Below are 12,671 nucleotides of genomic sequence, written 5' to 3'. Positions count from 1 at the left end.
CTAGCTTGACCAGTCCAAGAAATTCCACGACCAGTGCTAAGTTGTTGCAAAATTTTAAAATTTTTTGGTTAAGCTACAACCAATCCTGGAGTCTGTTCGACTGGTCGTGTGAACAGTGCTCGACTCATTCACGACCAGTCCAGCAGCTACGACTCAAACTCCAACAACTATTCCTGGCTCCTCACAACCAGTCGTGAAGTGCCTACGACCAGTTGTGGAAAGGTTTTATCCGATCACGCTCAAAATTTCAAAATGATGTTGGTCCTACGACCAGTTGTAATGTCCACAGGACCAGTCGAAGATTAGATTTCTACAACTATAAATAGAGCATGATTTTCAGAGTTTGATATCCAATTCAAGTAAATTCAAGGCATCACCCTGAGAGATAAGTTTGTGTTCTTTTTAAGCTACATTGTGCATATTTAATATTCTCTTTTGTTAGCTTTTTATATTTGATTTTGTTTCTGCATTCCAATCTGGTTTGAAAGAGGAATTGTAATATTCCACTTCTTGGAATCAAAATCAAATAGAGCTAGCCCAACTTAATTTAATTTAAAATCAATTAGAACTTAGAACCATTTCAAAGTGAGTATTGGACATTGAACTTCTCTATTCGAACTTCTACTCCGATTGGTTCTTCCGGGCTGCTATAAAAGGAAAAATCCAAGTATTTTACATTTGTGTAAATCTTCTATGTTTTTGGTTTCATTGAGATTAAGCCAGAAAAATGTCTAATTGTTGGTTATCTGAGGAGATGCAGAAAACTCAAAGTGTGGGGTTTTTAAATTGTGTAAGCTCATTTGAAAGACACAATTGTGAGGGTTTTAGGTGAACCTGAGAAAAATCTATTTTCATAGTAAACGCTAATATCCCCTATGTGAGGATATTAGGAGTGGAGTAGTAAGTTGTGTGGTTGTTGTTTAACAGTTGGTGTACACACAGGCGAACCACTATAACTCTGTGTTTTGTGGATGTGTGATTTATTTTCTATATCTTTAATCATTTAAGTTTGTGGGATGTATGTGTGAATGTGAATGTTGTAATATTTAGATTTCAAGCATTGTGGGGAATGTTGTAATAGTTTAGACTTTCATTTATTCCTATTTCCTTTCATTCCTCTTCAGTTTGAGATATTGATACTTAAGCCGTTCTAGTAAGGTTGTCTTGCCATAAACCCTTGGTTTTTATGGTGTAAGGTTGTCCTTAGAACAACATTTGTATCAACCTCTCAAGACTTGAATTTTGAGGTTGCTTTACATTTCCGTATTGTGAATTGCTTAAAGTGTTATCTTTCCTTTATTCATTTAAATTCCGCTATTATCATTTTAATTTGGCATAGTCCTGACTCATAGCTAGGCCTTTTCAGAGTTCATTAGGCCGTGCAATTGTTACACCATCATTAACCACTTTGGGATTCCCAAACTCATTTAGAATGACGTTCCTCCCTTGAGAAACAAGAGAGAGAAAAAGAAAGTCAATTCAACTTAGATCAACTGAAATTTCCAACCTAACTATACTGGAAAGATGCAAAGACATGATAGAACTCAGTGCACATATGCCACAAACACAACATGATCCTTTCCTGCTGCAACAAAAGGCAATAAAGTCCCAATGACAATGTGAGACAATCCCACCCAACATGCATAAATTTCAGGGCTACAAAGCTCATCAACGGTTATCTAAAACTAGTAACACAAAAGAAATAAAGGTTACACCACCTTTTAAAATATCAGGAACTTCTAATTCCTAAGAGTCTAGTGTAAGGAAGTTTGATCTAACTGAAATTGCAAAGTGCAGCAAAAGATGCGCCTAGGTCAAATAGTTCATTCTTTTAAGGACAGAGCAGATATTAACTGAAACAAAACAGAAGAAATTGAAGTCAATTAGTTCTTTTTTGCAATAGATCATGACTTGATTTATTTTCACTCCCTTGGGAGTCGTTTGGATGCCTTCAAGTTTTATTTGTTCTAAAAGGCCTACAGGTGGTGTTTGGACAGGAAATTTCACTTGTGAGTTACAAGCGGTAAATCACTTATACTTCAATGCATTCGAATTCCTGAGAAAAACAAGTGATTCCACTTTACCTGTAAACAACTCACACCTGAAACTCACTTTCGAGTACAACTTGTTTGCAACTTAAAAAGTTGCAGGGCCCGAAATGATAACTAACAAAACTTACAGGCACTAAACGATGTTTATTTATGCAGGAGAATTGCAATTTTGATGTCAAAATCCTCGACATAATGGTGCACACTTCACATTCAGGGCAAAATTCTACATAAAAAGCCACAAACAAATCCTGATACATTTGAGGTACAATAAAACATGATCAACCATTTCTGCTTACCTGCCAGTCGATGACCACCAACCGACTGGCTAGGATCATCAGGTAAAGACAAACTTTTATGACATGCCTATGTGCGCATACATACAGTGGATGCATGCCAAAGTATGATATAGCACACAAAATGGGAACAAGGATTCTAAAGACACCTCGAGATATCAAAACGACAGAAAATTTTAATACCTCTAGGTCTAAGAGTAACTCCTACAGCATCTGCAAGCTTGTCAATGCTAGCCTGAAGTGCTGTTCTGGAAACCTGATCAAAAGCAATATCTTTTGCCCTTGCTCGCACAACGAATCTACCACTCCCAGTAGCTCTGTTGTAGTTCATCGTGAGGTTGGACAGGCCTATTCATCAGTGGTACTGGCAGGCCAAGGGCCAACCTGTACTAACTAAATTACAATGGAGAATATAATGCAAATCCGGGGCTGTAAACGAATCGGATGTGTCCATACAAACCATACATGACTTCATGCCACGGGTACAATACATCACCTACACGCTCATATGGTGGTTTCCTTCGTTGCACGTGACCATCTTCAAAATCAGGCTAGTCCACTGTTTGATAGTATACAAATGTAAACGATATCTTCCATTCAGGGAGGAAAGGTCCATTTATTAGATGATTAACGTAGCCCAAACTTTATGTGTGGGCCCATTAATGGCAGAGGTCCGCAGGATGTAAGAAAATGTTGTGGCTCCAGATGAAGGGAATCTGCCCCCTAAAACTGAAAATACAGAGTATTTCCAAAACTAGTTTAGAAATGGTTTTGACTTGGGGATTGGGGTGACCTGATATTTTTAATGACACAACCAGCTAAGATTAGGAAGATGAATTACTGGCCAACCACCATAGGTTTCGTGTACGGCTCCTCAGTTCCTCTCTACTAGTTGCTGGAAATATCTGGCATGCTTTATATTTCAAACTAGGGAGTTCTGAGAAAAGTTAGGAGGATCCTTCACTAAACCAAAATCATCATTTAGGAACAGTTTTAAACCGTTCCTAAATGCTTCAGGAATGGTTTAATACCGTTTCTGAATGAGGCGTCGCAGAAAATCAAGAACAGTTCAGAACCATTTTGGGTACCGTTTCAGTTTTTAGAAATGGAATTTTAGGAACGGTTTTAAACCGTTCTGGTGCCAACAGCCACATTTTGGGCAAAAAATTTTAGAAACGGTTTTGAATGCTTATGAACGTTGCCAACGGTAAGATTTTAGGACGGAATTTTAAGAACAATTTTAAACCCCTTTGTTAATTGTATGAGAGAGAGTGGGGTATGTAATCTACTTGTATTATATGCCAGATAATTACACAAATAGAAGAAAAAGACAATAGAATGATTCACACGCAACAATTTTTTCCTTCTAGTACACATTCAATTTAAATTCCAATTTCAATACAACATTTCATTTCCAGGCTTCTATAATCCAACAATTCCTTGCTCTTTTCTAGAATGATCACTCTGCCTTCAGATATGACATCCGCTGCAAATCCTCCTCATCCATCCCCCACAACCCGAGTGATCTCTTCCACCAGTTCTTCAGGCCTGGTATTCCATCTACAAAAATACCATATTTATATTAAAAATAATTGCACAGGTAAAAATGTTATCAGCCCCTGTCTAGGCTCTTTATTTGGTCACCAGAAATTGAGACCAAGGCCTGGCCTGCAAACCCCAAAAACATGGAATAGAGCTCTCAACAGCCAAAAATGGACAGGGACTCGGCATGGGCTAGGCCTTAGTGGAGATAGTTATGAAACCTCAATCAACCCATAGTAACAAGGGCCACTTAGAAGCCCAACAGGCCCAATGACAGCATAAAGAGAGAGGACTGATCACCTATAACTGGTTGCACTCTGCAATCTGCTTTTCTCTTTTCAATGAAAAAAAAAAAATCTGGCGAGCACTTCTGCAGTTAAGGTAATTGCATAGGAAATTACAACAATCATTTCAATATATAGGAAGATTTTGTTGCACCTAGAATTGGATCCAACCCCACAAAACTGGGGTAGCACTTCTGCAGTTATGGTAAAAGTAATGTGACAGGTGCAGGTATGTTGATGCAGCCCATTTGGGCTATAATCAGATGAGATGATTGTTCCTAGATCAGTGATCATCACCATTTCATCCGTAGAGAAATGGACCCTAAAAATATTCAATGCTCACCTCATGTATATGAGTATTCTAGTGGGATCCTGACTACTAAAGTGCAGCGGATTACATAGTTATTTCCTATTTGGCATGTAGAACACACAAATTAGAAGCAGAGTAGGTGCTACAACTAGAACACTCAAATTTAGAGTTGGGCATTGAGTCGAGTTGGACCGAGTTAGGGCTGACCTGACTCGATCCGGTTTTGAAATCGACCTAACCCGAACTCGACCCGACTCGGTACCGAGTCCTACATGCCTAACCCTGCACACACTTCTCAACTCATTGTCTACATGCACACACTCATCAACTCTTCCTCTTTTGGAGGCGTTAATCTCATTCATTGTTGGTTGGGATCATCCACTCTATATCAGATATGCTCTTGAGTGGAAGTTACAACATGAATAGAAAAATAGGTAGAACTGAAATGCATGCAGAATTGGATTACCATTTGATAGTAGCAGCAGCAGCAGCCAAACAGAGATAATACTGCTTGCAATAAATATCCAAGGCAAGAGCAGATGGTTCCTTGGCAGCCAAACTTTTAACCATCACAGCTCCCTGTGAAACATTGATGAAAAGCTACTTATAAACATAATTATGACATCCAAAATCCTTTTTTTTAAAATTAAAAGAACAAGAGGTTTCTTCTGCAACCTTAGTATCATCAAAGCACCCATGAGCCATGCTAACCTGCGCAATTTAGTGTTAGGGTGAACATTTGAAAGAAGACTATCAAAACCTAGAATGTCATCAAGAATCAACACATTCTTGGTTGATGTATAACATCTATCAACCAGCTCTGAAACTCCAACCATACCATCTGGTGCGAGCTTGTTTGGGTGGGCAATGATCACCATGGGATCATAAAAATGTAGTAGAGTCTTCATATTTTGTTACGAACTGCTTGTTTCAATGTACTGTGAAAGATGAAGTGAGGCTAACCTCAGGTCAAAGGCAGCCACTCCAACCTGCACAAAAGATTGATAATGAGCAATAAATGCAACTGAGAAATAGATCATAGTAGTTCACCTCAGCAACATTAAGCCACCATTATCTTGGAGTTACAGTGATAAATTTATGAATACAGTAGCATTAAAAAGACAAACGACCATATCAATGTTGAAGTAAAAGAAACTCTGTATAAATGGATGTAGAGGAAGTAAATGATAGCTGCAGAGAGGGAACTGAGGAAACCAACCACATAGATGCCCATGACGTGGTAAAAGGCAATAAGTGTAACCGGGAACTCTGAGTGCATTTCGCCCTGCAAGTGGAAGGAAGAATGGGTTTCATAGGCAGGATTTTAATGCTCACATTCAGCTGAAAGACTGAATATGACCTATTTATTTGATGTTTATAACAGATACAGAAAATGCAGTAACTAAAAAAGATGAAATTTTGAAGTTTTAAGATGTTTCTTCAGATGCATACCTTCCGAATTTTACCAGCCTTTTGGTTTCTAAACACAGTTTTTCCTCTCTGTCTTCTACAAGGGAGGAACCTCAGCTTCATCTCCCAAAACACTTCCTTTCTGAATCACAGAGTAAGGACCGACCGAAACATTCTGTCTAATCTTTACCAGCATGAAGCTTAAAACTCCATCCCTCACCTCATGGCTTTGAACCATTGCCCCTTTTGCAATCACAGCTCCATTTCCAATCAAAACCAGAGTGGGGTCCATAATATCGACAGTGTCAAGCAGAACCAATGATCCGACCCGAGCTCCTAGCATCTCAAACTAGTAATTCAGGAACACTGTTCCTTTTAGATGGACTGCCAGAATTCTCCCAGTGACTTCTTGGGCATTGTAGAGAGCCCACCATTTCAGTAAAAAACCTAACAGCGTATAATCATTCATAATATTTAACTCTAATGCAAGAAGCAAATCTCTCCCATACAGATACCTGAAAATAGGCAACAACAATGCAGTGTTAGCCAAACTGGTAGAGTCTACTTTCAGTAAAGTGTTTTATCTGTGATATAATTCCTTACCATGCAGTGATGATCGAAGCCATCAACACATTTGTCACAAACCTGCATTACATCTATCATGTCAAGTCTATAGAAACAACTAATCAAGTAAGCTATATAATCAAAACATATATACAGTCCAAAAAGGTTAAGTGTCCAAAAAAGTATTAGACTATTGTCGCTAATCGGTGAACTCAGAAAAGCAATGATGCCATGCAACAAATGAGCCAATTCCAACAAATGAGTTGTTTCTGCAGATCCTTGTTTCCCGTGACCTGACCAATCCGTGCTCTACATTCATAGACCATAAGTAACAGATAGAGGTCCTAATAGGACTAAATTTTAAAGAGAACCAATCACCTATAGGCGGTTGTATGCTACAACCTTTTCTTGCCTAAAGAATCTATTTCCATTTTTTCCCTTAAAAACAATTTTCAAGGGAAAATACTTGTAAACTACAGTAGTTTCAGGGGATCAGTCATTGTTAAAAGTGAAAGGAAGCAATGAAGAAAAAATGTAGCTAAGTGAAAAGAATAGCATAATTTGATATCAATGAACTCACCAACACCATATAAAAAACATAGATCTTCTCGCCTATTAGAATGTGAACTGTCTTTGGCTTCTCCCTTCAAGAGCTTGTTAACAATGTGAATATTAGCAAAGGTTCCCCTCGCCATCACCTCTTGTTCATCTTTTTTTTTTTTTTTAAAGAAAGTTATGGATATAACAACCTAGTTCTCTAAAAGCATAAAAGATTCAGTGGCATAATGCTTTGAAACCATGAAAGAACAAAAAATAATCAGTAGATGAGTTGTTCACAATTCATGCTAATTGCAGTTCAATTCAGTTTCAGACTCCTAAAAAGCTTCTCAATTCAAAATTCCAAGAAACTCAATAATTCTGCGCCACAGCCATAGCACACACAAATAAACATCTAGGATAGATCACAATAATTGCAACAAAATAGTTTTAAAAAGATAAATCTTCTTAATTGGTACCTCTACTATCTGCATAACATCGTGGTTTGCAGTAAATCCTCTACTACAATTAGCATAATGGCGTTAAATGCTAATGGGTATAACATGTGCAAAAAAAAAAAAAAAAAAAAAAAAAAACAAACAAACAAGGCTTTGTTAGAAATGTTAGAGGTTCCTTGCCATTACAGGTATGGAACTAAGTTTGTTAGATGTTCTTGGATCCTCCCATTACCTTTTTCTTAAATCCGTAGTGAAATAATAACTAAGGCCTTCATCAGATGCATTATTGAATCTTGAATTACAATAAACGTCCACAAGTGAGTTTCAGCTCACAGGGAGAAATGCTTGCTTGTCTCAAAATACACATTTGTTGGTGGACTCAACAAAAGCACAAAGACTTTCGCAAGAGAAAGAAACACCAAGGGAAAGGCTAGATGGTTCTTTGCGAAAACTTGGAATCTGTGGTAATATAGACAGAAGAAGATGGAAACTATCTTGACTATGCGACAGGGTACAACTGACCTTAGAAATTAGAATGCTAAACTTGCATCCAGAAACCTTAAATAAAAAATAAAAAAAAATAAAAACATCTATCAACTGAAATAAATTCTGCAAGCCATATATTGAAGTTCCTGAGGATGAACATTCAATCGTATGCAGCCTGTTAAGTTAAAAATTAAAACAGAGCCATGCTTTTGTTAATTTTTGTACATATTGAGCTCACAATCAGATTAAGGAATGAAGAGGACACTGTTTTGAAATGTGGTCTAAGATATCTAGTAATTGGAAATGAGGCCTGATACAAGCTAGCTCTCCTGCTCTTGAATTTGCATAATTGACAATATCTAGAATGAATTTGAACTTTATGCATCACTGAAAATATCTAAAATGAATTTGAAAAACTGAACAAGCATATAGGTCAGCATGAGGTCCATACTACTACAAAAGCCTAAAAATCCAAGAAGCTTACCTGCAGAACTCAAAAAAGAGATCTTTGTCATGGATATAGGCAAGCACTCCCACAATCGCCGCAAGACCAGATCATTCATGCATGCAGTGTAGCAAACTCAACAGGGCGATTGGATGAACTGCAATAGGAAGAGAATGGAGACATTGCAAATGACAAATAGCCACCTCTTAGGACCATGAAAGAGGGTATTTTCATCATGTTATTGAGAAAATCGCTAAAGAATAAATTGTTATTAAAAAAATATGATCAGCATATTATGATAAGGTCCACCTGAGATTTAGATCTTTCTCGGGCTCCCAAGAAGTTTTTTAACTGTGGGTGTTCAATCATCACTGTTTACTATGGTGTGGTCCACCTGAGAGATTTGGATCTGCCTCAGTTTTGGGCCTGTAGCCTAAAATGAGCTGGCAAAATTGATGGACCGTGTGGAATCAAACACGTACATCATAATGGGTCCCACATAGCACTGACCAGTAGCTTCTTGGCAAATAGAGGTAGGACAGGATAGGCTGAGGCATGCCTGAGCCCATGAGGCAGGACTATATTCCGACTCCATAGTCACATGAATGTTGAATTAGGGGCAGAAATTGCACGTTACCAGATGAGCTTTAAAGAAAACCCCAACACAAACACGCTTGTTGCTTTATGTTTATCTAAATCTATTGGAATCACCACGGAGACTAAATTCAATGCTAATCTGGGAATGTCAAAAAAAAAATTGCCTATGTGCTACTTGGTTCCCACTTAAAATGAGTTCATCTCTTCTTCTTCTTCTTCTTCTTCTTCTTCTTCTTCTTTTTTAATGTTGATTATGTATTAGAGATCTTGGAAATGATTAAAAATAATATTGATAAACCATAATTAATATAAACTATGATCTCTAATACACAATTAATGTTAACTAAAATGATACTAAACCGTTTTTTAATGAAAACAAAACAGGCCCTAAGGGTGAGTTTAGGGATGCCCCGAATCTCAGGAAAACTGAATATTCTTGTAGAATGGGCAGCCATCCATTCAACTGAACCTTTTGGGCAGCTGAGAGAACTAGAACTGCATTCCCCTAGATGCGATTTTTCTACCTTTGTTGTCTGGCCTGAATCAATATCCTTAGGGACACCCCAACATTATCCCAAAACAATCAATCAAAATTGGGAAAAAAATCCACAATTTTCAATTTCAGCTGAAGATTTCACCACCCGTTTTTATCCAGTAAAATTCCAATTGGTCACAAAAAAACCTCCAATTAAAGTAATTTCAAGAAACCCTAATTTAAATAAAATGTATATAAAACCACCGCCAGGAAGCTGAAAATATCAAAACAAAACAGATTGGCGGCGGCAACGAAAGATGAAGGCCCATGAATTTACCAGATCGCTGTTATTCCACTCGAAATCGAGGATCTTGATCGCGACAACCTCATCAAATGGGATGCAAAACGCATGGTAAACAGACGCACTGACGCCCTGGCCCACCTCCTCCAGCAGCATATATTCATCAGCCCTGATCGGATACTCCTTCCTCTCCATAGTAGCTTCCTGTCGATCTCCCGCACTGCTGACACTGCGCATCTCAAAATTTGGCTTCTTCATCGAAGAAGATCCCTCGGGATTAAGCTTCCTCATTGAGAAAGATGTCGATGTAGCAAGTTCCGAATGATTCCGCATTCTCTCGATGAAAGGATCAGAAATGGATCGATTAAAGAAGCAAATCATGCAAAAACTGGGACATAAATCGAAGTAAAAAAGGAAGAAGATCAAAAACTTTGATTTTTGAAGTAGCGCACGTTAAGACCATGTCATCTACCTTCAGAAATCCAGTAACATAGTCCTCGAAGATGATCAGGAGATCGAAAGAGAGGGAGATTGAGAGAGGGAGAGGGAGAGGCAGATTGAAATAGGGAGACAGAGGCGGCGATGGAAGCGAAATGAGGGATTTTAGGGCTTTTGGCGTCAGAAAAGGTTAAAAATAATCGGTAGTCTGCGGCAGCTGGATGCAATGTGCCTCTTGGGCCTTGTGGGGTCCACACAGAGGTTACTAATAGAATTCATTCTATCCATCTGTTTCAAAATAAAACAATAAAATAATAATAATAAATAAGAAGATCCAAAGCTCAAATGGCACACACCAACAAAATAGTGGAAATAACAACATATAATAGCAGCAATTCCAATACGGTTTGTTACCGTTTCAAATCAGAAACGGCTTAAAGCCGTTTCTGAACCAAAATCCCAACCGTACCGGTTTAATGATTTTGGTGTAGTGCTTGATTGATTTTAAAAAGAAAGAAGAACTTTCTCTATAAAAATAAAAAATTGTAAAAAATAATAATAAGAAGAAGAAAACAGGGATTGATTGCTTTTAAAAAGAAAGAAGAACTTTCTCTATGAAAAAAAAAATAAGAAGAAGAAGAAGAAAATAGGAGGAGGGCTAGGAAAATGTTTTAGGACCTTCTCTTTGAAAGAACTTTCTTTAAAAATGTTTTACACCAAAAAGATAACTCCCAGTCGAGAGAAAATGTCATTTTCTTGGAAAGTATTTTCCACCCAAATACTTTTCAAGCTCCCAACCCATGAAAGTAATTCTATGACCAATGAGTTTTGGAAGCAAAGTTCTATAACACAATGGACTAAAAATTTAGCAATTTCCTCAATATTCTTTTATTTTTGTTTCTTATTTATCAACTGGGAGGCAGTTGATGTGTACTCAAGTGAAGTGAATAGGGTGGCAGAGGAGCTCCTCGATAATCTATCCGTGATGATGAACATGGCTAAAGGCAGCCTGCTAGGACTGCATGGGGAGATGGAGCAAGGTATTCGTATGAACTACTACCCTACTTGCAGCAAGCCTGATCTAGTTCTTGGTGTGAACCCACATTCAGATGGCAGTTCTATAACCATTCTTCTGCAAGATGATGAAATTGTTGGACTCCAAATTCAGCATAAGGGCCATTGGGTTCCTATCAAACCAGTTCCAAACACACTAGTAGTGCACATTGGAGATGTTATGGAGGTATTGAGACTCAACCATCCCTATTTCTTTCTTCAATACCAAAATTGGAATACGCATCATTAGTTTTGTAATCTCAATAATCACTAATTGCCATAAATCTGAACCAAAGTCACATCAAAATTGGCACTAAAAAAATAATCTAGTAGGTGATAAAAACAACTCTAGACGTTGGAATTTCTTGTATTTTTGTAGAATCCTTTTAGATAATCTAGAGATCCCCTAGATAAACAGTAGAATATTCTTGTAGATTTAAGAGGACACCCTCCCAGATAGAATCCTAACAATGTGATAGGTGAAGCCAATAACAAGGTGACAGGTGAAGCCAATAACAATGTGACAGGTGAAGTCAAAAATAGAATACAAACGAAATCATCACCCTTAGTACTGCATGTAAGAACCTTCAGAACTTTCAAATCAAAGAGTCAAAACCTTATGATAAAATAAACGGCTTCAACCCCATTAAATGAACAGATTTCAGATCATAACAAAACAAAATCACTCGTTTTCTACAAGAATAAGCTCAAAACCTTCAAAGCCAAGAATCGAAATGGTAAATCAAGCTAAAAAGTAGATCGAATGAATAAGATCAATGCATTGCAGTCCAATTCAAGATTCTTTAATCGACTTACTTTAAAACTTCAAACGTTAAGCAAAAACCTTCAAATCAAGCACCGAAATCTTCTAAATCCACTCACTTCAACTGCATTTCCAAAGTTTCTGTGATGAAACTCGATTTTTGCAAGGGAAAGCACTGAAACGCATCAAATCCAACAGAATACTTACATTCTTTCCATACCTGGACAAAAGGATAACTCGTTGTTTCTGAGAAATTACCAAAATTGCCCAAACGAGCAGTTACCAAAGAGAAACGAGATCCACACATGTCACCAAGTTCTTTGGATCGAGATCAAGAGAGAGGGTTGAGATCGGGAGAGCGAGATCAAGAGAGAGGGTTGATCGGGAGAGGGAGATCGAAGGAGAGGGAGAGGGAGATGAGAGAGGGATGCGGAGGCATGGTCTACGAAATGGAGGTTAAAGCCAGATTTTGGCGTAATAAAATAGGTAAAATCAATTGGTGGTCTGTGGTACATATAGAGCATGTGCCTCTTGGGCCTTGTGGGGTCCACTGAGAGGTATCTAACTGAATCCATTCCGTCCATCTGTTTTAAAATAAAACAACAAAACAACATAATAAAAACTAAGAACATCCAACACTCAATTGAGACACACCAACAAAATA

At 37.8% G+C, this 12,671-nt stretch overlaps 2 protein-coding genes across 5 annotated transcripts; both read right to left on the bottom strand.

Annotated features, from left to right (window-relative positions):
* Nucleotides 1-4,594: 4,594 nt before the first annotated feature.
* Nucleotides 4,595-10,678, bottom strand: LOC131246205 (uncharacterized). 4 transcript variants are annotated; one of them, XR_009171247.1, is made up of 6 exons: nt 9,790-10,678; nt 8,420-8,537; nt 6,494-6,535; nt 5,933-6,405; nt 5,703-5,765; nt 4,595-4,779 (listed from the first exon to the last, which is right to left on the bottom strand). XR_009171247.1 is itself a non-coding variant. In XM_058246110.1 (2 exons), exons 1-2 carry the CDS (start codon nt 10,132-10,134, stop codon nt 8,517-8,519), a joined length of 366 nt encoding a protein of 121 aa, XP_058102093.1. In that variant the 5' UTR covers nt 10,135-10,674; the 3' UTR covers nt 7,156-8,516. The 4 variants fall into 4 exon arrangements, 1 of the variants encoding a protein (XP_058102093.1); XR_009171249.1 differs by lacking the exons at nt 4,595-4,779; nt 5,703-5,765 and having other exon boundaries at nt 6,323-6,337; nt 9,790-10,672; XR_009171248.1 differs by lacking the exons at nt 4,595-4,779; nt 5,703-5,765 and adding an exon at nt 7,035-7,098 and having other exon boundaries at nt 6,344-6,535; nt 9,790-10,673.
* On the bottom strand, nt 4,811-5,925 carry LOC131246206 (DNA mismatch repair protein MSH4-like). Its single transcript, XM_058246111.1, has 3 exons — nt 5,266-5,925; nt 5,156-5,191; nt 4,811-5,059 (listed from the first exon to the last, which is right to left on the bottom strand). Exons 1-3 carry the CDS (start codon nt 5,386-5,388, stop codon nt 4,943-4,945), a joined length of 276 nt encoding a protein of 91 aa, XP_058102094.1. The 5' UTR covers nt 5,389-5,925; the 3' UTR covers nt 4,811-4,942.
* Nucleotides 10,679-12,671: the final 1,993 nt, after the last annotated feature.

This window comes from Magnolia sinica, chromosome 5 (genome assembly GCF_029962835.1).
Source record: "Magnolia sinica isolate HGM2019 chromosome 5, MsV1, whole genome shotgun sequence".
NCBI classification, from domain to species: domain Eukaryota; kingdom Viridiplantae; phylum Streptophyta; class Magnoliopsida; order Magnoliales; family Magnoliaceae; genus Magnolia; species Magnolia sinica.
Note: the sequence above shows the minus strand (reverse complement) of the source record. Positions and strands in the feature narration are given on the sequence as shown.